General features: G+C 34.7%; 1 protein-coding gene across 1 annotated transcript in view; it reads left to right on the plus strand.

The window, feature by feature from the left end:
* The first annotated feature begins 10015 nt into the window (after positions 1–10015).
* LOC136988171 (male-specific lethal 1-like 1) overlaps positions 10016–24729 on the plus strand; it is a 57403-nt gene continuing 42689 nt past the window's right edge. The window contains exon 1 of the mRNA XM_067286001.1: positions 10016–10426. Within this exon, the coding sequence (XP_067142102.1) occupies positions 10124–10426 (303 nt within the window). The 5' untranslated portion in view covers positions 10016–10123. The remainder of the gene's footprint in view (positions 10427–24729) is intronic.

Raw genomic sequence — 24729 nt, forward strand, 5'->3', positions numbered from 1 at the left:
AACAATTGGCGTCCGCGACAGGATAGTTGTTTGCATTGTGTGAAGTCGGCCGGTATTATATTCCCTTCCTCTCAAACCTTGTCTAGTTCGGGTTAGTGCTATTAGTTATTCTTTTTTGTGTATCACTGGTTGTGGTGTTTTCCCTGGAGATGAACGGCGAAGTTAGTGGATCGGTAGCAGAAATATGCAATGTTCCCATTGTTACGGGGTTCATGGGAATGATACCATGTTTTTCAAATTTGCCGGGCGATACCCTAGACATCCATCGGTTCTTCCAGACTGTAGAAAATGTAGCGGCTTTAGCCGGATGGGAGGAAAGGGTCAAAGTGACCGTAGTCCAAGCGAGACTAAAAGGGGAACCGCTATCGGTATTTTTTGACTTGAAGGATCAGGGGGTGACGCTGTATGACGAAATAAAGGAAGGTCTCGTAAAGTGTTTTGATCGTAAGGGGAAGGAGCAGGACCCGTTTGATCAACTTTTGAAGATGTCACAGAAAAGAGGGGAAAAGGCATGCGAGTATGGTATACGCATAAAATCCTTATTTTCTCGGGCCGTAGCGCGGAATCAAAATCTGTCTACCTTACGTGATAACACCATCAAGGACTGCTTCATGAAGGGCTTAAACCCCGACATTCGGAGATCTGTTATACAAGGTCGGTCCTGAAACTTTGGACCAGGCTATCCGGAGGGCAGAAGAGGAGGAAAAGATCGAAACCGCGTGCGGAAGAGGGCCCGTTAGTGAAGTTACGCTAACTCTGACCAAAAGAATGCACCTTCCGAAAAGGGAGGATGAGACGCATAACCGCATCGTAAAACTTGAGAATCAGGTACAAGTTTTAAGTGAGTCCATTGCCTCACTGGTTGAGTGCATAAAGGAGAATGGGGGTTTTAGGAAACGGGAGAAAGGGGATAAAAGATGTTATTCGTGCGGCGAAAAGGGCCATTTTTCCCGACAGTGCGGTAAAAGGAAGGATTTAAACTAGATGAGGGTCATTCGGGAAGTCAGGCGGATGACCCGATCGTTAGGCTTAACCTGACAAGAGGGGTACGATTATCTGAGAAAGGGCTACCCTTAGTGGAAGGAGAGATTGGTGGCATAAGAATTAAGGGGCTGGTGGACACGGGGGCCGAGAGGACGGTGATTAGGAGCAAACTGACCGAATGCATGAGGTCGAAGAATAAAGGGTGGGTGACATCGGACGATTCGCGAATAAGCGGGATGTCAGGAACCCTAATCGAAAGCCATGAAGCCGTTATGATTGAATGCCTTTTCGACAACGGTAATAAAACCCGAATTAGAGCACCTAGTGTTAAGTTTCCTGGATACGCACAGTACGATATAATAATAGGCATGGATGTTATCTGCTGTAATCCTGAGGTGTTAACCGAAGTTAAATCTGTGGTTATACCGAACCAACAAATTGTCCAAAGGAAATTTCTCATTAACATCAACAGTGAAATGGGTGTTAGGAAAAACGGGTGGAAATTAGATCACCTTGATAACGACGTTAAGAAAAGGGTGCTTGAAGTTTTGAATAGGTATCCCGATTCCATTGCTAATGAATTATCCGAATTACCCGGTACAAATAATTACATGCATTCTGTGTCCCTAACCACAAATCAACCTGTTAATGTTAGGCAATACCGGATTCCTTTTTGTTATCTTCCTGGCCTCAAGAAACAAATCAGTGATTTAATGAAGGCGGGAATATGTGAGGAGAGTTCCTCCGATTGGAACTCGCCTATACATATTGTCCCCAAAAGTTCCGGCGAGATCCGCATCACCCTAGACCTGCGGAAGGTTAACGACATAACGAAATCTCAAACGTTCCCCATGGCCAGAATCGATGACATCCTGGCCCAACTTAACGGGAATAAATACTTCTCCGTGTTGGATTTAAAAGCTGGCTACTTTCAAATCCCTCTTGACCCCAAGGTGAGGCATGTGTTTGCGTTTACCACGCCTTGGGGTAAATACCAACTATGCAGAATGCCCCAGGGGGGAAAGAACAGCGGCAGATTTTTCCAATACGTGATGACCAAGATTCTGGCTAGGTTCATGGGGAACAGCTGTTTCGTCTTTCAGGACGATATAGTCTTGTTTTCGCGGAATTTGGGGGATCACCTTGAGCTGATAGACCGCGTGATTAGCACCTTAACAAACGAGGGATTAAAGTTGAACCCGGATAAGTGCCAACTACTGGCACACGAGGTTAAGTATTTGAGCAGTGGCGTACCGTGACATTTGATGACAGGGAAGCTGTGTTTCTGTAAGAAGCCGACTTCCAGGGGCAATCAGTTAATTGCGCGTCAGTGATGGTCTAGGGCAGTGGTTCTTAACCTTTTTATACTCGCCGCTCACCAAATATTTCATAATTTTTTTGTGACCCCCATTTTTTAATAATAATTTATATTTGATAATTTGATAATTTATCTATAATAAATTGATTTTTTTATTATTGCTTTATTTTTTATACAATAAATGTAAATCATAACTTTATTATTTCATTATCTATTTAGATAACATTCAAACTTCACAATTAAACATGAAAACTCATTAATTTTTAACAGAAAATAAAATAAGAAACATGTCGATAAATCGATCCAATGTCGATGCTAAAACTAAACTAAAACGCCCACTTGTCGTAAGGATTTTGCATATCTTTTGCAAAAATATTTAAATTTTCAAAGCCTACTATTTTTCCTAATTATTTTTAAAATTCCAAGCATTAATAGTTTCTTAAAATTGCTTTGGAATAAAAGAAGTAAATACTGCGGTGTAAGTAGCATATTTACATTTATTTCTTCTGTACTAACAAAGTTGTATGTAGGAAGAAATACAAAATAAATAAATAAAAACTAAATAGGAAAACTTTATCTTTCTTATTTCACTTTTCAATACGATATTCGGATTATACATCAATTTTCTTTTTATTATATTCCGAAGGAAATTTTGCATAATTTGGCGGCCCCCTGCAAACTTCTTATGGACCCCCAGGGGCCGCGGCCCCCCTGTTAAGAATCACTGGTCTAGGGTCCATTCGTATTCATTTGTTCGATAAGCCAGTAAAAACTGTAGACTTCTCTAAATGTATTTTTAATATCACAATTACATTCTGAATCGCTAGCCACGATATAAGGGCTAAAATTAAAAATAAATTATAAAAACTTACTCGGTGAAATAAAATGTGCGGTGGATATACATACCTGGTACAATGTATTGTTCGATTGTATTAATATACTTTTAAAGAAAATTATAATTAAAATATAGCTTTGTAAAGAAACGTACATAAAAATGACATAAAATAGTCTTTACTTTTTAAATCTTAAAACAATCCACTTAGTCAAATATCTTGATACGAGTAGCTAACGGATGGAACTAGTGACGGTCCAGGTAGGTGTGTAGTGAGTGTGTGCGTGCCAAATCCCGAGGGTGCCGATACCGGTCAATGTCAAATGCCTCTTTTGTCGCATCACTAGTATATCTCAAAGGACGCCACAGGGCTGTTGTAAATTTTAAACGTTTCTCACCATAGATGTAAATATGTTAAACTTAATAGTCATTTGTTTTCTAACTACTGTAATTCGTTTTAGTACCAGGTGTACACAGAAATCAGTTCCCCACTGTACTGAGCTAGTAATTGGTTCGGTTAAGCTTTTGTTTAAGTAAAATTCTGGCTCTTTCAACAGGGTTTTATTTAATCTCTTAATTATTTAGTCACTTCTTAAGTAGAAATAAGTCGAAACCAGTTACTTTGTACCTGAATATCTGTAGTCTTGGGAAAACAGTGGAAAGACAAATTTTTATGACAACGGATATATAAATCGTAAATTTAAGGAAAATAAATTCTAGAGCTTTTTTTTTGTACCATTGTATGTACTGTACGTCTCATTCATTAAATTTAGTTGTAAATGATGCTGCCAAAGTAACAGTTAACTTTTAACACTGTACTAGAATTGTACACGTTTTTTCTGCATCCCCTTACAGATGGGACATACTAAATCGTAATATCACCGGTTTAACATCGAAATCCGTAAGTAATATAAGAGGGAGAGCGGAATAAACGCAGAATAAATATATCAAATATTTTAATGGAGTTTTTTTAAACTGTCAACTATACAGAACTATCATAAAAACGTGCCAGTAAACTCCTATCGTTTGGGTTGTTATAAATCTAGTCTAGGGTGGGCAACCCTTTTTATAACATGGGCCAGAATAAATTTTACGTTTTTTTCCGCGCCGTAGTAGTTAATTGACGCCTTCTTGTGACTCGTAATTTTTTTAGTCTGCAAATATGAAATAAATAAATAAAAAGTTAATTACTACATTTATTTCTCTTATCGTTTTCGAAAATTACAAAGAATTGGAAAAATAACTATTAATTAGTTATTTTTCCAATTTAATAATCTATTAAAGATCTCGCGGGCCGGATAGAAACTTTTCGCCAGCCGTAGCTGGCCCGCGGGTTGCCCGCCGTTGATCTAGTCTGCTCGTTATTCACATAATCGGGCGAGGGTGGCCGAATATCTAGCAGGCGGCTAACAGCCCACAACCGCTCCGGGATATAAAGTCGCGTACTCTTCACGCGTGTGTCGCTTCTACCAGCTAAACCGTGACGTTTGTGCTATGTAAAGCGCATGCGCCAATGCCTATAATCTGGCTGCTTGGAAGTTGACAGGCAGGCGGATAACAGCCCACAACCGCTCCGGGATATAAAGCTGTACTCTTTACGAGTGTGTCGCTTCTACCAGCTAAACCGGGTGAGGTTGGAGCACTGTAAACCGCATGTGCTAATACCTATATAATCTGGCTGATTGGAGACTGACCCGGTTTCGACATTCCTTCCGCCACCGAATTATTCGAATATACAATAGCAATCTTATCGTTTTTTTCACATGTAGTATAGAAATTTGTAAAAGATACATAATGCAGTTATAATAAAATATTAATTTTAATTAATTCAAAGTACGTTAAAATATGAAAATTTATATTTTATAAAATTCAAGGGAAGGTCATTGGAAGGTGGAATCGGCGCTTCCATCGCTTCCAATGACGGCACGCCACTGTATTTGAGTCATATTATCAACAGTGAAGGGGTGAGACCTGACCCTAGTAACGTCGAATCTATTGAACGTCTCGACGCACCTAGGAATACGAAGGGTGTCCGCAGCTTTCTTGGCATGATGGGTTTTTTTAGGAATTTTGTCCCATCCTTTTCGGAAATTGCAGCCCCCCTCACCGAACTCACAAAAAAGGGGAGGAGGTTCTTGTGGGATGCAAAATGTCAACGGAGTTTCGAGAAACTAAAAGAGGCGATAATCAATCCTCCCACCCTCGTGCACCCTGACTTTAATAATCAATTTTTTTTGCATACCGACGCTTCCGAGACCGCAGCGGCGGCCGTGCTTGAGCAGCGTAAAGAGGGGGGGTTGGCCCCGATAGGGTATTTTAGTAGACGGTTCCAAGGGGCGGAAAGGAACTACTCAACAATCGAAAAGGAATGCCTTGCCATTATCTTAGCCCTGAGACATTTCAAATTCCTGATATTGGGTCAGAAGACGACGATCCTTTCTGACCACAAACCCTTAGTGTTCCTAAGTAATATTCAGAATGGGAGCAAACGGTTGACTCGCTGGGTTATGGAATTGATGGATTTCCATATTGAGATCGAGCATGTTAAGGGCATAGATAACAAGGTGGCGGATTTCTTATCTAGGAATATTGACGGGGTGAACCAATTCAACGTAGAGTTCGCCAAGACTGCGTGCGTAAGCCGTGATGAGATTCGTTCATCCCAGGATTGCGACGATACCTTTGGCCCCATCAAGAGGGACATAACGCGAGACCCCGATAATGATGTTTTGAAACGGCATCTGCCTCAGTATGTCATGCTAGATGATTGTCTTTATCGAAAGAAATTTCTAAGGTCTCGTGACCAGTACGTAAACCAACTATGTGTAGGGAAGAGTCTCGCCGAAACGTTGGTCAGGGCGGTGCACGAGAATAAGTTATCTGGGCACTGGGGGGTGAAAAAAACTATCAGGAATATCGAAAAACACTATTATATCCAGAACCTGAGAACTAAGGTAGAGCAAGTCGTCAAAGTATGTGCTAAGTGCCAAAAACATAACGTGCATAAAGGCAAATCGCCCTTCCAAGAAAATGAGAAAGCTGAGTCACCCTTCCAGAAGTTGGCAATCGATATAATAGGGCCCATCCGCACGACAAGGAACGGGAACCGGTACATCCTCGTCATTATCGACATTTTCACCCGTTTTGTTGAGGCGCACCCCCTAAAAGATCAAACGGCTTGGTCTATTAGCAATACCATCTTTAATGAGGTGATCTGCAGGTATGGCGCACCTGAAGTTATTATCTCCGATAGGGGAACAAACTTTTTGTCCTCACTTTTCTCAGATTGTTGCAAGTGGTTGGGGATCCATCGTAACATCACAACTGCTTACCGGCCATGTTCTAATGGTATGTGTGAAAGGGTGAATAGATCATTAATCGAGATGATAGCTAAATCATCCGCCAGCGGGGGAGTGGAGTGGGATGAGATGGTTCCCTCAGCTTGTTTCACTTATAATAATTCCCATCACTCCGCTATTGGTGAATCGCCAGCTTTCCTCCTTTTTGGCCTCGACCCCCGCGTCCCGAACATTGATCATGTTTCCGAGGGTTGGACCACCGACGAACGAAGGGCATACTTGGTAACCAAGCTTCGTTCGTTGAGGGATTGCGCGAATATGCGGGCGAGGGATTATAATCGTAAAGGGAGGGACTACCGAAATAAAGGTAGGACTTTAACAAAATTTTTAGAAGGGCAAAGAGTCTGGGTTAGGAAGATGGGCGTTAAGAAAGGAAAATTTTCCAGCAATTATAAAGGCCCGTTCCGGGTCACAAAAGTACTAAGCCCAACGACTTACCGTGTGGAGGGTTGCGACTCGAAAGATGTGGAGACCATCCACGTCGATCGTATGAAGCCCTGTTACGATCGGATGATTGTTAGCAAGAGGAAGGCTAGGAGAAAGAAAGACAAGAAAGTAGAATCGGAGAATGAGGAGGAATTGTTTGACGACAGATTAATGCAGAGACGTGGCGAGACGGTCACTACACAGGGTGACCAACACGAAGCGAACGACGTGACTAACATCGAACCGCGTGTTAGGCCGTATAACCTGAGGGAGCGGGCAATTGACTTCCGTAGATTACACTACGGGAAGTAAGTTTCTTTTGGTGGGGAGATATGTAGTGCTCCGCCACTATTTGTTCGTTTTTTTTTTTATTTGTATATATTGTATATTATTAGACTTAATTCGCGTCACTGTATCGGGTTATTATCGCGTTATTACTGTATCGAGTTATTATCGCGTTATTGTGTATCGGGTATTATTTTATCGCGTTTTCTTTGTAACGGGTTTTTTTTCTTTGTTTCGTCATTCTTTGACGACACGTGTCCCTTTTTGTTCCACCTTTGGGGGACGCGCGCAAAAGGGGCCTTTGGATTGGTTGCCGAAGGATCACGTGGGAGACGGCAACAGCGAACGGTATATATAGAAGGTCCTGACGTAGAAGGGCACCTTTTTTTCCGGATCTTTGGAGGCCGAATGCTGTCCGTTGGGGAAGACCTGTGTCAAGCACGTGAGCGAGGATCGGGAAGCCCCGGAGAACAAAGGAGGAGTGTTTCAACAATCGAATTCCATCGGAGCCGTATGAAAGATTAATGAACTAAAGTGAATCAGTACAGACGTAGGACAGTTCAAGGCAGTGGTTCCCAACCGATGTTCCGCGGAACACTGGTGTTCCGTAAGCATCTCCCAAGTGTTCCGCAGATTTAGTCGCAAATCGGAAAGTGTACAATCGTATTCGAGCCGCCGAATATCAAAAAATTAAAATCATAAAATTTTCATAAACTTAAATATGTATGTACGACTCGTACTTACGGAGTGTACTACTGTTTCGAATAAGATAAAGGCAATGATAAAAACTGAATGAAATAGGTAAATAACGTCAGGCACAAGTTTCCCATTAAAGTTATTTAGGTATATTTTTTCCTGTCTTAGAATTGGCGTTAATAATATGAGTAGAGATTTTGAATTATGACTGCTCAATTCTAATAAAATAACTGATGACAAGCTTATGTATTTCATATTAACTTAAGTAAGTGTTCCGCTAAAGAAAATTGCTCACAAAAGTATTCCGCATCCTAGGAAAGGTTGGGAACCACTGGTCCAAGGTATCATCTTGAACAATTATTTTTTTTCTCCACGCGGGAAAATTGTCGGTACGCGTGATAATTGTATCTAGACACGTGAGGTTGGAAGGGAATTTGTATATAAGTTTTTTTTTTTGTTCACCAGTTGGTGTTAATTACAAATAAACACGTTTTTTTTGTAAGCCGACTTCTTTCTCTTTTTTTTTTTTGTAGACCAGTAGACCTCGGTCTAACCTTAGGGTCATAACAAATATAATCTAGGACCTTGCTTGTACCCGGCATTTTGTACTTCACCTAGCAAAAATATAGCTTTAAATATTTAATGACTTATATTTAAATCATCTTACCTTATAAGCAACTTAGCCAAATAAACAATTACAGAAATATTAACATAAATCACTTTGTTAGTTACAAAATTGCACGAATATTTAAGTGAAAACTAAACATGTGCACACATTGCTATAGGTAAACAAAGCGTCAGGTCTCATGCCAACTTCGCATTCCTGGCTAACATTGTAGAATAAGGATCTGACTATCCTTGTAGTATATAGTCCTTGGACTGGTGGCCTGTCCGTTACGGGACTATGTCGCCCCGGGGAAGGTCAGGTTACGCCACGTACAGTACAGTACGTCTCATTCATTAAATTTGCTGATGAGTAAATGATGCTGTCAAAGTAACAGTTAATTTTTTAACATTATACAAGAATTGTACACGTTTTTCTGCATCCCCTTACAGATGGGACATGCTAAGTCGTGATATCACTGGTTTAACATTGAAATCCGTAAGTGATATAAGATGGGAGAGCGGAATAAAATTATCAAATATTTTAATGGATTTTTTGAACTCCTGTCAACTATACAGAACTATCATAAAAATATGCCAGAAAACTCCTATCGGTTGGGTTAAGTTATAAATCTAGTCTACTCATGATTCACATAATCGGGCGAGGGCGGCCGAATATCTAGCAGGCAGGCGGCTAACAGCCCTGAACCGGTCCGGGACATAAAATTGGAAGCGTTATACGTGTGTAGCTTTCACTAGGTAAACCGTGAAGTTGGTGCTCTGTAAAGCGCAAGCGCCAATGCTTATAATCTGGTTGCTTGGAAGCTGACCCGGTTTCGACATTCCTTCCGCCACTGAATATTATTCGAATATACAGTAGCAATCTTATCGTTTTTCTCACATGTAGTATAGAAATTTCTAATAAGATAGATAATGCAGTTATAACAAAAAATTAGTTTTAATTAATTCAAAGTACGTTAAAATATGAGAATTTATATTTTAGAAAATACAAGGGAAGGTCATTGGAAAGTGGAAGCGGCGCTTCCACCGTTTCCAATGACGGCACGCCACTGTATTCAAGCAGCTAGGAATAAAAATGTATTAGAAAAACTGAAGGGAAATATCTAAAATGTATATAATATCTAGTTTATAGGTACAGTACATAAATAAAGAGATTATTCAAACGATCAAGACTCAACTAAAGTCGTTTACACAGAGCGCGTTGCCTAGCAAAGTGATTTTAATACAGTTGATAAGCAAAACCAAATAAATCCGTTTCATTTGAAACGGACTATCGCTGGCTTGCTTATACATTTGTATTAAAGCCTCTTTATTCTCATTTAATGTCTTTTTTTTCAATTTTCCATTAAAACTTATATCGAAATTAAGACGAATTAAGAAAGAAACCAAATGTTAGATAACAATTTTAATTATTAAATATTGAATTATTATTTGTCGTAAAATAATTAAGATTAAAAATTAATTTATGAAAATAAAGTTCTCAAGAAATGGTGTTTCAGAAATCGACCAATCAGAAGCGATGCTTACTGTTGATTAAATCATAAACGAAGTCTCGTGTTTATGTTTAGCATGGTTCTTATTATGTGAATTCGGAGTTTCATGACGACTAAAAATTGTTTTACAATGAAAGCGGAATTATTAATGAATCCCTGCATACAAGTAAAACCTCGACAACCTATACATGAAGTGAATATGCCGAGAAGTAACAGAGAAAACGACATTTGTTTACAAAAAACTCCGAACAACAATCAGTCTGGTACTACATCCGACGATAATTTACAGCAGCAAGTTCGTCGTTTGAGAGAAATGGTTATTTTACAATTGGATTTGATTCATCATCAACAAGAACAATTAATGAAAAAAGAAAAACAGTTACAAATTATGAGAAAGGAAAAACAAGCAGTAAGTTATTTACTCGATTTCATCCCTCTATTTGATCATCTGTGCAAAATCTATAACTCACTTGAAATATATATTATATTATATTAAATAAAAGAAATCTTTATATTGCTTCGTATAAAGTAATAAAAGATTAATAATGTAATCAAATAAAAGCATTACTTCTGATACACGTGCCGCAAAGTAAGGAGTTGTTTTTTTTTTTTTTTAAATAAAATTTTCTCAAAACCTGTCGAAATGTAAAGGATATTATACGATTTTACGTATAAGTACAATATAAAATTAATTTGATTTATGAACATGAATGATTCAGGAAGATTGGCAATGTTTTGATTCATTCAAATTATCCAAACAAAAACGTGTTTGTTCAAATTTATTCATTATTTTTCGTTCAGATAAACAATTTTGCTTTAATTGCATAATTCATTTATTTAATTTTAAAACAAGTATATTCTGTATTATATTATCTTCATTTAAAATTATAAGCAAATTTCACTCGGAAAACAAATTTTTTACAGTTAATTTACTTATGATGATGTAATATAATTTTTTGATACAATAAAAAAAAATTAATTTTTTGTATAAAGAAATGAATTCATATTATATTTCATATTTACAAAATTCAATAGTTTTTTTGTTTTTTTCTTTAGTCTGATCTTACTGTGATTCATATCTATACGAATCGAGAAAATATCGGTTAAATGACCTGTGATATAAATTAGTTAATGATTAATTATTGATTAGTACTTCAGTCGGTTATTCATTAATTAACAGTATTTCAAATATTTGTTGGTTTGTAGTAAAAAAATTAATTTGAATGATAACTTTAAAGTAATGTATAATCAATAATAATTGATTGTATTGAAATTTTCAATATCAGCATATTTTATGATTTCTTCATATACAATCAATCAATTAATCAATCAATCAATCAATCAATTTATCTATGTATATCAGTAATCTTTATACTAAAAATCAATGGAACTCTTTTTACTAATTTGATTTTTCAGAATTGTATAGTGAAAGTGACAACTAGATATAAAAATTAAATTCAGGCAACTTTAAAGATTATTCCTTAATTTTTTTCTATTTCTAATCATAAAATATCAAATATTTTCAGAAAGTCCAGAAAAAATTAACTTCTAAAACTGAAAATTTTAGCATTTTTTTCAACATGATTGCTATATATTTTTATCTATAAACAGGAAATGAGATGATTATTTCAAGATAGAAAACTATTTTATTTTTTCATTAAACATTTTGATGTTATTAAGAACTACTTCTGTTTTTAAAACAAAGATTTTTGTTAATAATTAGTATTTTTAAATATAATTTGTAATGAAATTTTTAAGTACAAACATACTTTGCTTTAAGTGAGGAGTGTCTTACTAATATGCATTTTTCAATTTATTTTCATTGCTTGCCTTTTACTTTTGGGATATTTTTATTTATTTTTGGTCTAGTGCCAGTACATAGGTTATATACATTACATAGGTGCATATAAAAGCCTATTGGCTTTTATATGCACTGACAAATGAAAAAGCTTGTGATTTACTTTAAGATGGATCTTGAACCTAATCTGCTGTATTAGCAAGATATGCCTATACAATAACAAACTTACCAATTTTTTGGTTCTGAGAAATTTTTCCTTATAATTTAAAAAATATCTTGTATAATGAAGAGTATATTTTAGAATCCATATGATCCTCAAAGTTGAAAGTCTTTAAATTTTAAATGATTAAAATTTTTTTCTGTATTTAGTTTTTATGAATGTGACATAGTTGAAAAGCAGTCCTCGATTTTAAAATCTTTCAAAGTTTATATAGTTACATTAAATTAATAGCGGTCCCTATCCCCCGCATAAAAACAGGTTTGACTGTATATATAATTTCTTTAATATAACACTTTAAAATTTACATTGAAATATTTTAATTCTTATTTTTATATATAGAACAATACTATATTACATTTAATTTTACATCTACCTCTAGTACCAAATTACTTAATATCTAATCATTAATAATAGTAAATTTATAGCTCAATTTATTAAGGTGTTCATTTGGTTGAGTATTTAATTTTACATTATTATTAAAGTTAATGAAATTATTTTTTTTACATATATAAATGAGTTCATACTACTAACATTTATACCGTAAGTAGCATTTTTCATTCAAGATTTTTAATGAATTTTTATTTATTTTAATCATTTTCTTGACAGTAGAAAAATAATAATAGATTTATTATATTTTAGTGTTATTGCAATTAGGGATTGCAATCCAGCAGTGTTTTGAATCCAGCTGGATTTTTGCTGGATTGAAATCATTCCAGCTGGATCCAGCATGGATGTATTTTTGGTGCAATAAAGTGTTATCTGTCTATCTATCTATCCTGCAATTTATGTTTTTTTAATGAAATAAAACATTTTTTAAAAATACTTAAAAAGCTTTTATTATTTAGACTGGTATAAATCAGTAAAACTTCTTACACATTTAGGTAGTAAACTTAACTTTGGTTCGGTTTAACATTTGAGATAGAGATAATTAACTTTAAATGTTTAGTTAGATTATAATTATAATGTAATCTTTAAGTTAAATAATAGCAAAGGTAATTCTACTGATTAATTTATATTAATATATTATAATAATGTAAGGACGGATAATCAGTGGCTAAGTGGCTATCAGTCTTACCAGTTTTCATATATAGGCTCTACATATTAGTCTGTAGTTATTTATAGGTATATAAAACTATGTACTGGAAGTAGAATAAGTTAAATAAACTACACCTTTATCAATCCAGCAAAATTTAATAAAATAATAACATTTTCAATCGTTTTTAACGATCTTCCTCGGTTACAAAAAAAAAAAATAGAACATTAAATATAGAACATAAAATGTGTTCGGAATAAATATGAAAATTAACGAAAAATGCCCAAACAGACAAAATATAGATAAATAAACAAAATAAATAGCGGAAAAAATATATACAGGGTGTTTTTTTTTAACTGACAGTACTCAGAAACATCTGTAGAGCAATCTAGCAGCCGGACTGTCACCAAATTTGGGAGAGTGACTAAGGACGACATGGAAAAGAGATTCCGTGAAGAAAAAAGTAGTACCTAAATTTGCCGGTAAAGGAGGATTTGGCGCTGTTGTAGCAAAAAGCTACCAGCACTTCACTGAAGAAAGGGTCATCAGCCGCTTTTTTCCACTTGCATGGCCGCCTCGCTTTCCGGATCTAACCCCGTGTTACTTTTTCCTGTGGGGTTACTTAAAGTCCAAGGTCTATCTTGGTAGTGTCCCAAACTTGATGACTTTGAAGGACAACATTTCTTGAACTGTGATGAACATTCTTGCGGACATGTTACGTTCGGCCATAGAGAACACGGTGTTCAGGATGCAATGAGTTGTCCAGCAGGACGATGATCACATTGAAGAAGGGAGAAGGTTATTTGCTGATTAATTAAACTTTCGTTATTACACTGAAACCTCTGTCTGATTATTCATTTGTGTGTTTGTTAATTGCAGCTGGATTTTATGCAGATTCTTAGCTGTTTTGCTACAACAGCTCCAAATCCACCCCTACCGGAAAATTTGGGTACTACTTTTTTCTTCGCGGAATCTCTTTCCCATGTCGTCCTTAGTCACTCTTCCAAATTTGGCGACAGTCCGGCTGTTGGATTGCTCTACAGATGTCTCTGAGTACCGTCAGTTTAAAAAAAGACGCCCTGTATATAAGATCCAATGAAACCAGCATTGTCCGTTAATAACATTAATTAATGTAAAAGGATCTCCACATGGTAGACAATGAGTCCGCATCTCTATGGTTTATACAACCAGTTGTCATGTGCGCCTTGCAGATTTCCAATTTCTCAAGATGTTTGACCGTTTGCCTATTCGTCGTCGTTTTTATAATTGCTGCTTGATCCCATTGAACGTTAACATCCTTCTCTCTTGCGTATGATGGCAGCGCAGTGTTGTCAAGGTTCTTACTGATTGTATATTTGTGCTCTTGAGCCTTTGTTTTAAACTGTGCATCGTTGCACCCACATAAACGAGCTTGGAATTGAAACGTTGGTCGTGTAAAGGCACCGAATATATACCCGTTGTTGAATTCCGAACCTCTTTCTTTTTATCGTTTCTTAAAACTTTGAAAACAGTGGGATTACGTCGGTATACAATACGAAAATTATTAGACCTGGCAGTACATCTATGTATCTTGTTTAAAAATGGAATGTAATTAAGCACTATTCTTTTTACATTTATTCCAAACACATTTTATGTTCTATAGTTAATGTTGTATTTTTTTGTAACTGAGGAAGATCGTTAAAAGCGATTGAATACGTTATTATTTTATTAAATTTTGTTGAATTGATTAAGGTATAGTTTATTTATAAGAAATTTAATTATTAGTGTTAGTAAAGTAGTAAGTAAGTAATTAGTTGCAGTTTAGTAGTTAGCAAAGCGGCAACGCGACGACGTAGACTTTTGCGCAATTATTTAGAAAGTTAATTGAGTATTTGCGGATCCGCAGCGCTGGATCCAGCACCAAGTGCTGTGCTGGATTCAGCAGGCCGAAGAATGCGCTGGATCCAGCTGGATTGCTGGATGAGGGATCCAGCAATTGCAATCCCTAATTGCAATCTTACATTTAAAAAAAAAACTTTTTTCAATGTTTAATACAAAAATTAATAGTTTTTTCTTTTGGGCTCTTTTAGACTGATATGTAATGATATCAACTTGAAAGAAAGGTCTAAAAGAAAGAATGGAAATTTTAATTTTACGAAATAGCAAAATCCATTGAATTTTATAATTAAAGGATAATTTTTGTCAGTGTGTCCTTTTGATAAAACCTTTAATGATATTAGATACCTGTGTAAACCAGAATTGCACAGTACTGAATTTTTTTCTATTTTGACATGTTTTTCTGTTTTGAACAGGTTTTAGTATATTTTTCTTTATTTAATCTTTATTTTCTCTATTTAATCTTTATTTAATCTTTAAATCTGGGCAAATATCACTTTTCTCAAATTCAAAACATTGACCAAATCTAGAATATTTAAAAATCTCAAATACACTGGGTGATTGATTAATGAACATAATTTGTTCCAAGACTATGTTTGCTATCTGAATTGTTCATTAACTGATTATTGATTTACCATAGATTTTTGGGAATTTGACTAATTCGTTCTGGAGACCCACAAAAATAAATAATTATATACTATCTTTCTATGTTTATTTACATGTAATAACAAACTAAAAGCAATCTCTTTATTTTTTCATGAATTGCACATCTTTGTTTCTCAGATGTGATTTTCGTTACGCCTTTATCAACTCGAGTCTTTTTGATTATAACTTTCTTAGCTAAGATTTATCTACTGTAGACCTGTTGAAGTCATCTGCCTACAATATCAGACATCTACCTTGGCTATTATCTTTTGCTTAGTTTCTATAGTGAACACAGTTCTTAACACTACACTCTTTTTAGGCCCCCTAATAATATTAGTTTTTGAAATAAAAGGTTCAGAAAAGCACTTACAAAAATTCAGAGAACAGAAATTAACTAGTGCAAAAAAGGTTATGTATACAACTGTGAAAGGCTCATTCCATAAACCACGTATCGATGCCATTAAAAATAGTTTTACAAATTTTATCGTAACCATTTATAGTAACCATCGTAACCAACATGTCCATTTATCGTATACATCTGCCACCTGGAAATGAACAACTCCTCAATAAAGTACGATGGATGTGCTTAAATAGGGCCATCAAAAGCACTAGGAAGTCACTATATTCCAACCTGGCAAAGCTTATAGCAACCGAAGATGCGTTATTTGCACAAAACCCAAGATCCTTGACTGTCAAAAATGCCAAATTATCCAAGATCCAGCAAAGATTGAGCAGTAATCTGAGACAACAATATGACAGGAAGATAAACTGGATATTCAGGTTTTAGGTTCCCATTGAATCAAAAATTAAAAAGTGTCCCTTTGTGCTTTGGGATGATATTTAAGTTCCTGACTTTGCCAAGCATGTGTTATCATTTGGGCCTTCATACACGGCTTAAACCTCCAATGAACCGAGCAGCCTTATCTTATATCCCGGACTTAGAGATTCTCTTGAAAGGACTCATGGAGAACCAAAAAGAGAACTATAGATGGATGGCAGCTTTTAAAATAAGAAAATCCAAAGAAACGAAAGAGGTATATCACTTCCAAGAACAGCTAAGGCAAACCATAAGATGGATAAAATGCAACATCACTATGGCTAGAGCTGACAAGGATAAACTATTAGTAGTGATGAAGCGGGATACTTATGAAAAGGGCTTAAAAGAATACATTAGCATGATTCGATGTACGGAAGTGCAGGGGGTTTATATAGATAAATTGCAATTGCGAGTCAAACATTTTGTGAACACAAAGCTGGCCAAGAGAATGAAAATGGGAAATATAATAGTCGATGCTCTGGAGACACCGCGATTATTTGCATTCGCAAAAACACACAAAAAAGCACAGCAACTCAGACCAGTGGTGGACAAGACTAAGGCCCCCACTTGTATTTTAGAATCTTTTACCCATAACTTGCTCATCCTGCACCTGGAACGATACCAATTCAATATAACCAACCCAGCAGAACTTATAGAACAATTGAAGATGATAGCAAAGCCAGCTTATGCTATGGTCTTAGACTTCAGATCGTTGTTTCCGTCGATAGAACTACCACCTTGTTTTTGCGAACTAAGGGACTTTCTGTTTTCGATAGTTGAGGACAACACAATGCACCAACATATTCTTGAACTAGCCCATTTGTTATGCTATAGCTCTCTTTTCCAATTTAAAGGGATCACGTACATGCAAGGCAAAAGAGTCCCAATGGGCAGTCTGCTCTCAGGTGATTTGTGCAAAATGGTAATTAGGAGATTGGAAAACAATACTCTACCGCACTTCTTGCCCAACATCTTGTTGTACAAACATTACATTGATGACATCATTATATTTTGGAAAGTGGAACTGGACATAAAATTTTTCCTCGAAGCCATAAACAGTAATCCGTACAGGCTAACATTAGAGGTGGAGCAACATGACTCATCGAGGGTGCACTTTTTGGATATTGATATCAACTTTGAAGGAACTAATATACTCACTTCAGTATACCGAAAGTCTAGAACATTCCACACATATATCCCAAGAAATTCATATGATCCTTTTCAATACAAAACAGCTGCCTTCCGAGCATTAGTGAGAGGGGCTCATATGCACTCCTCTACGAAAAAAGCACTCGAAACGGAGCTCCTTCATATCAAAAATATTGCTATAAGCCATGGATACAGCAAAGCTCTGATTGAAAAGTTGTCTAGAAGACATGAGAATTCCCAAAAGGCAAATAATCCGACAGGACAACCATTGAATATCAAAGAGGAAGAAAATGAAAGGATATCTATCACATACAATCCAGTGCTGAAATCCATCTACAACACTGTGGCCAAGCGACAAGGAATTAACATCGTGTACAGAAGATGTCAAACTCTCTTCAGAATATTAAGCAATGGCAAAGACCCACCAAACCCTGAAAGGCTTCTGGGAGTATATACGGTACCACTAGTAGATCACAGGTGCGATAGACAACTAACATATATTGGTTCCACGAAACGTGCGTTAAAAGTGAGGTTAAAAGAGCATGAGTCAGACATACAGCATGGTAGATACACTATGGCCCTGGTGACGTACGCATCGGAAGAGGAGATAATGGCAGACCAGCATGTGGCAAAATCATTATACCCAGCTATAACCCACAGCAATTGAAATGGCTAGAAGCCATGGAGATATTTAAGGCGGGATTACGTAGTACATGCGTTAATCATAAGGAAGAAATGATCCTATCCAGTGCATGGCAGGTTTTGCTAGAAACAGCGTTTAAAGGGAAGAGCATGGAGCATGCGCAATACGAAATATCCAGCTGTTGCACGTAATAATATGGAGCATGCGAAATATCCAGCTGTTGCACGTGATAATATTCGGAAAAGAAATTCAAATCGAATGTTGATTCGAACATTAACGGCCTATACAACGAAGCCTGAAGAAGAGCCCAGGAGGGGCTGTGAAAACGTTTGCAAGTCTAAAAATAGATTGACTCCGGTTAACAGGTTCAAAGAATTTATTTATTTACAAATTTTAAACGCAGAGTCGCTTCTTGTGTTTATTCTGTGAGGTGTTCATTATCTAAACATGTGTTTGTTGTTTGAACATAAGAATCTTTCGCAAAAGTGTTCGTTGTCTGATTTGTTTGTTATCCGAACTGTTTGTTAACTGATCATCCACTGTACTTGAATATCCTGAATACTTAGTGAACTTAATTACCTTATATAACTTTAGTTAATATTTATGTAATACTTATTATTTAACTTGTTTTATTTATTTAAATATACAATATTAATAAATTAATAAAGTAAAACAAAAAAGAAAAAGAAAAACAATTTACTAAAACTTAAGAATGAAACTTCAAATTTTTGATTTTGAGTTTTAAAATAGCTTTTTTTAGGCACTCTTATTTCAACTACAATAGATTAACAATTAATTGTTCTCATTCTCACCTACTGCAGATTTTTATTTAAGAAAACAATAATTTGAAAACATTCAGGATCTAGTCTGTTTCTTTTCTTGTCAGAAATTAAACCAGAGGCATTGTCTATATGCAGTGATGGATACAAGAGAATACCATTGACACAAAAAAAATTAAAGTAAAATGTATTTCAAATGTTTAAATTTTAAAACATTGTTTTTAAAAACATTTAAGATTGCAAATATGGTTTATTGGACTGTCCACAATACAATCGTTGTGCATATGTTAATAAAAGGTAATTATTAATTATCAAAATCTTTTTAATTTTTGAGTTACCCACCTCTTTGGTTAGTTCTGGATCTACTGCTGTGACTGTTCATATGGCATGCCATATGAACAGTCACAGCAGTAGATCCAGAACTATTATTGGAGGTATTTCTAATATTTTAATTTATTATTTTTTATCAATGTACTATTTGAGATTTAGAATCTCAAATTGCTTTCTAGCATTAAAATATTTGCAGATAGTATTCTCCAATCTCTAATTTAAATTGTCATTGGATAACCATTGGATGGTTATGTCTAAAGTTTTCAGTCTAAATTTGGTTAGTCCTAGTTGTAAGTTAGATTAGGGACTCAGCTTGGTTTCTGGTTAGGATATGATAGGTTAGGATTTGTTAGCTTTAGTCATCTGGTTAGGTTCGTCCTAGGTTATGGTAGGTTAGTTTAGTTAGTAAGTTAATGTAAAAAAAAAATTAAACAAATAAAAAAAAAGAAGAAATTTTGGGTCTTGCCCATTTGTCTCTGTCTGTTCATTTATCTTGTCTAGTTTGTCACTGTGTTTGTTTCCTTTTTGTGCTGTCTGTCTAGCTGTTAAGTAGTATTAAGATTTGCGATCACGTTCAGTTTTATTAGTATTAAGTAGATATAAGTCTTCCTACTAACAGCCACTTGGCACTAACTTCTACACTTAACTATTCCTGGCGGCACTCAGTTATTGGTGTTTGCTACACTCAGGTTTTCTTTTAGACCCTTTGGGGGACCATGACCTTGCGGCATAAAAACTGCACGCGAACATCAAACATAGAGGGTACTGTAGCCATACGTATGCCATTCAGAAGGCTCCTATCTTTCTCTACTGTCTATCTCCTCTTATTCGTGGTATTCTTGATGGGGCCGAACACTACCTTCTTCAATGCCCCATGCTTCAAGATACACGTCAAAAAATTATTTCACTTCTACCACCTGGCATGAACTGGCCTTGTCAACTGGCCACGCTTCTCCAGGAAAAAAACCTAAAGGAAACGTTTGAAGAACTGGTTAAAAGGTACTTTCAAAGGACAACTGTTAGGTAACGCACCATGGTACCAGTCTTTGCTGTATCCAGCTGTTCTGCTAGTCTTCATAGTTGCTGTCAGCGCTCCCCAACATCTTACATCTAGCTGTATGTTTATGAACCTGCTCAGCATGTGATCAACATGATAACAAAATGTATTTCATTATAATATAATTATAGCAATTTAAATATTGTAAGTTAATTGTAGCTTAATGGTATTTATTTTAAAACATTGTACTTTATTTGTAATTATTTGTTTATATGTACTACCTGTATTATAAGTGGGTAGAAGTACACCCACCTTCTGTATATACCTTCGTCTTTTTATCTAGGGGTGAACTCTGTAATGTATTGTATATTCCCCCTACTGTTCCTTTGTGTAACCTGTAGTTTTAAGTTTCACTCTTTGTTTTGGCGCTGAACCTACGAATTCAGCAGAGCACTTCATCGACACAACTTCTACTATGTAATTAATGTACATTTTTATCCTTTTTTTGTATTCTACCTCGATGATGCCTAGCGGTATCGAGGCTATTAATTATTTTAATTAATAAAGTTTTATGAAATGAATGAATGTCTATCTCCTCTCCCTCCTTCTTCCTCTTCCCTTTCCCTTACCCTCTTTTCTGCCAGCTAAACACTTCATGTACAGCCGATGTCTTTCTTGTATGTATGTATGTATATCTAAAGTTTAAACGTCTGGAGGGAAGAGTCCAGAAGTGTCTGGAAGGGAAGAGTAGAGTTGTTCAGATATCCAGGTAGCATAACTGGTCAGTGCACTGCACAGTAAGTGAAGGTTGCAGGTTCAACCTCCACTCTGGGCTGATTCTTTTCTTCCAGGCTATTCTAAACTATATTAAAATTATACTCCTATTCACATTCAGATTCTTTAATATTATAAAATCAACACACCTTATTACTGAGAAAGTTCATTTATTCTGCTAAACAAACACTTCGAACAACAAGTTCAAATTTGAACTTGTTGTTTGAAACGCTGTAGATTCGAATGTCTTTAACCTGATGATGGCCCATAGAATGGGTTGAAAATGTTTGTTTAGCAGAATAAATGAACTTTCACAGTAATAAGGTGTGTTGATTTTATAATATTAAAATTATAGTTTCTGCTTTTAATAAGAGATGCCACCTAATGTCTACCTCTAATTTCTAATTCTTAATTGTAGCGTAATATTGCCCAATTAATTTGGCTGATGGTTAGATGATTAATAATAGACCAGGTTATTAAGATGTTTATATATATAATTTAAATAGTTAATAACTACCTTTCATTAACATGGGCACAATAATTGTATTGCAGATGGTCTGATAAACCATATTTGCCATCGTAAATGTTTTTTAAAAATGTTTAGAAATTCAGACAAATAAATTAAAATTTTTTTTGTCAATGGTATACATCCACCACTGCAAACAGAGCTCTTCAGCACCTTTAGTTTAATTTGTGATAAGAAAAGAAGCAGACTAGATCATGAACACTTTCAAACTGTTTTTCAAAAAATTCAAAAAATACTACTTTAAAATTCAAAGTCAAGCTTAAAAGTTTAACATTTCATTTCTTAAAATTTAATAATTTGTTTTGTTCTTACTTTTTGTTTTACTTTTGTAATTTATTATTACTGTATATTGAAATGAATAAAACAAGTTTAATAATTTGTTTAATATTTATTATTTACTAAATAAATTATATAGTGTAATAAAGTTCACTAAATATTTGAGGTTGTCGAATACTCAAGATCTAGTTAATATTCAAATTCAAGAAAAGTGATATTTCCGGATCTGTCACTACAATTACATATGGCACAATTAAATATAAAAACACCTTATCATTGGGGTATTTAAATTTTTTTTTCAAACGGTTTTTGGCTCTATTTATGATCCCTCATCAGGTAAATTGTGTTCGAATTCGGAACAACATCAAACATTTCTTTTTAAAATTTAAAATGGAATTAAATTGTGTTTTCTTGGAAACTCATTTAAATCTTGAAAGTTCTTCATTCTTGAAAGCATCCCTGGTTACTTCTAATATAGACCTTAGCCTTGTTCATTTTATTCAGGAAGTGTACACTTTAACATCAATTTGATGTCATCTCTTCAGTTTTACATTGAACAAGTTTAAAAAATGACATAAAATTGATGCAAAAGTACATACTTTCTGGACAAAACAAACAATTATCCAGTGTTTCTGTCTTTTCATCACATGGACGTCATTTCTCTGAGAAGGTTCGAAATCATTCTCAGAATAATTTGTCATGCTCTGTGTTAAGTAAAATCTCCAGGTATATTGGTTATCTTTTTACAACAAGTGGAATCTTAATTTTCCACTTTATTCAGATTAAATTATGTTCTTTGTACCCAAAGATCTGTTTGTATGTTGGACATGTTTCTGGCTTAGAGTGAAATTTAACGTAAAATATTGTTCCATTCTGAAGTTTTTCATTTAGTCAGGTTTCCAGTTTATTCAGGTTTACTGTTTAAATTTACTAAAACATTTAAAAATTAATTTTAAAAATATTATAGATGAGCATAGAAGAGTTTACAACAAGAGATCTATCTACCATGTTTTAACTGTGTTTCTGTAGCTGTGATTGACATAAGATGAGAATTATTTTGTGCTTGTCTTCATTTAAAATATTTTGTAAATATTTCATCCTGGATATTTTAAATTTTTCAAATTTTTAAAAATTAATTTTATACTTCTATCATATTTTATAAATAACAATAACACCTTAACATTTATTCTCAAACCAAATGTTTTTGACTCACTTTATGAGCCATCTTCAGGTTACGTTAAAGAATATCATAAAAGAATAATTTAAAAATTGAATGCATTATAAACAACTGAATAGGATGTTCAAAAAGAAATGGTTACAACTGTTAAAAATACATTGTAAACAAATTCAAAAGATATATAAATACAAATAAAATTACAATAAATTACTAACTTCTTAGAATAATAAATAAAAAATATAAAAATACAGTAAAATCTATAGTCTGTCACTCACCAGTTCTTGACTATTTCTGTAGCCATCATCATTGGTAGATTGTTTCCTACTTGGTTGATACTGCTGGCTAATACTATACCAGACTAAGGCCATTTTAAGGCCAAAGCATAGAATAACCAAAAAAAGCAGTTATTTTATTTATGTGCTGTTGGCATATGTATTTGTACTTAAGAATTTTCTAAGTGATATGTGTTAACAGTGTTTTACTATGGCTACTTTCTGTAATGTTATTAATTGTAATTTCAACACCGTTTGTTGTTTCAACAATTGTTTACTTGAAAAAATTCAAGTAAACAATTGCTATCAAGTAAATATCAAGTAATTATTAAGAATGTTTTAAACCCTCTTGATAGGCCTGCTTCAGGTAGATCACTGTATTAGAACATTCATCAAAACTACTTTTTGAATGTAGGTGTGTTCCAGTTTGAAATTGTAAAATTAAATTTAAAATCATTAAGCAGCCAATAGCTAGTCACAAAATGCAAATAAAATTTCAAATTATCATTAAAATACATAAAAATTAAGTAAACAATTAATATTACAAAAATAAACTACACAGAGAGAAAAACAAACTTGATATACATCATACTTTCAAAAATAAATAATTCCACATATATAACAGCTATTTGAATTTTGATTTAGATCATTACATTTCTATCCCTGTTACTCTTGTTATCTCTCCTCCTCTTATTTTATGGGGTCATGTAAAGATTACAAAAGTGCATCTTTGTGACAGTGGTCTACTTGAAGTAGGTCTGTCAAGACAACCAAGAACATTTGTAAGTTCACGTAAACAGTTGCTGGAACAATAAGAAGTGTTGAAATTGAAATTATTGACATAGTTTCCAAGTATTACGCTTGTATTTTAATTGTGCTGTTTTAAAACTCCAGTACTCGTGCCTGATTTTTTTTAGTCAATTCAGGCTATATATTCATGTTTTTGTTGTTTGTAGTTTTCTAGAATTATTTTGAAATTAAGAGCTGGTCTTTTATTCTTTGAGTGTTTCATCAATTTCCCTTTTATTCCACTGAAAATAGATTATTTTCTTCCATGTGTTTCTGGATGACATCAGCTAATATCTGTCAACAGTTTGAAAAAAGTCAATAGTTATTTGACATAGCACTTTTTATGGGTCTTTCTGCAGGAGGTAAGTCTTACCTGTTGTCATTCAGTTTATTTTATTAAGCTAGATATAGTAGGTATGATATTAAGCTGCTTAGCTATCCTTGTGTGAAGACTGGTTTAATATTTTAAGCCAGAATCTATAAAATTGATTCTTTTCAGGAGCTGTCTAGTTTTTCATCTTTTTTATTGTTTTTTCACAAGTCTGGATGTTATCATTATAAATAACTGTAATTTAAACAGTACCATTCATAATTTTTCAATTTTATTTAAAT

The sequence above is a fragment of the Centruroides vittatus genome, unplaced genomic scaffold, assembly GCF_030686945.1.
Source record: "Centruroides vittatus isolate TY-2023 unplaced genomic scaffold, ASM3068694v2 scaffold_324, whole genome shotgun sequence".
Classification (NCBI taxonomy): domain Eukaryota; kingdom Metazoa; phylum Arthropoda; class Arachnida; order Scorpiones; family Buthidae; genus Centruroides; species Centruroides vittatus.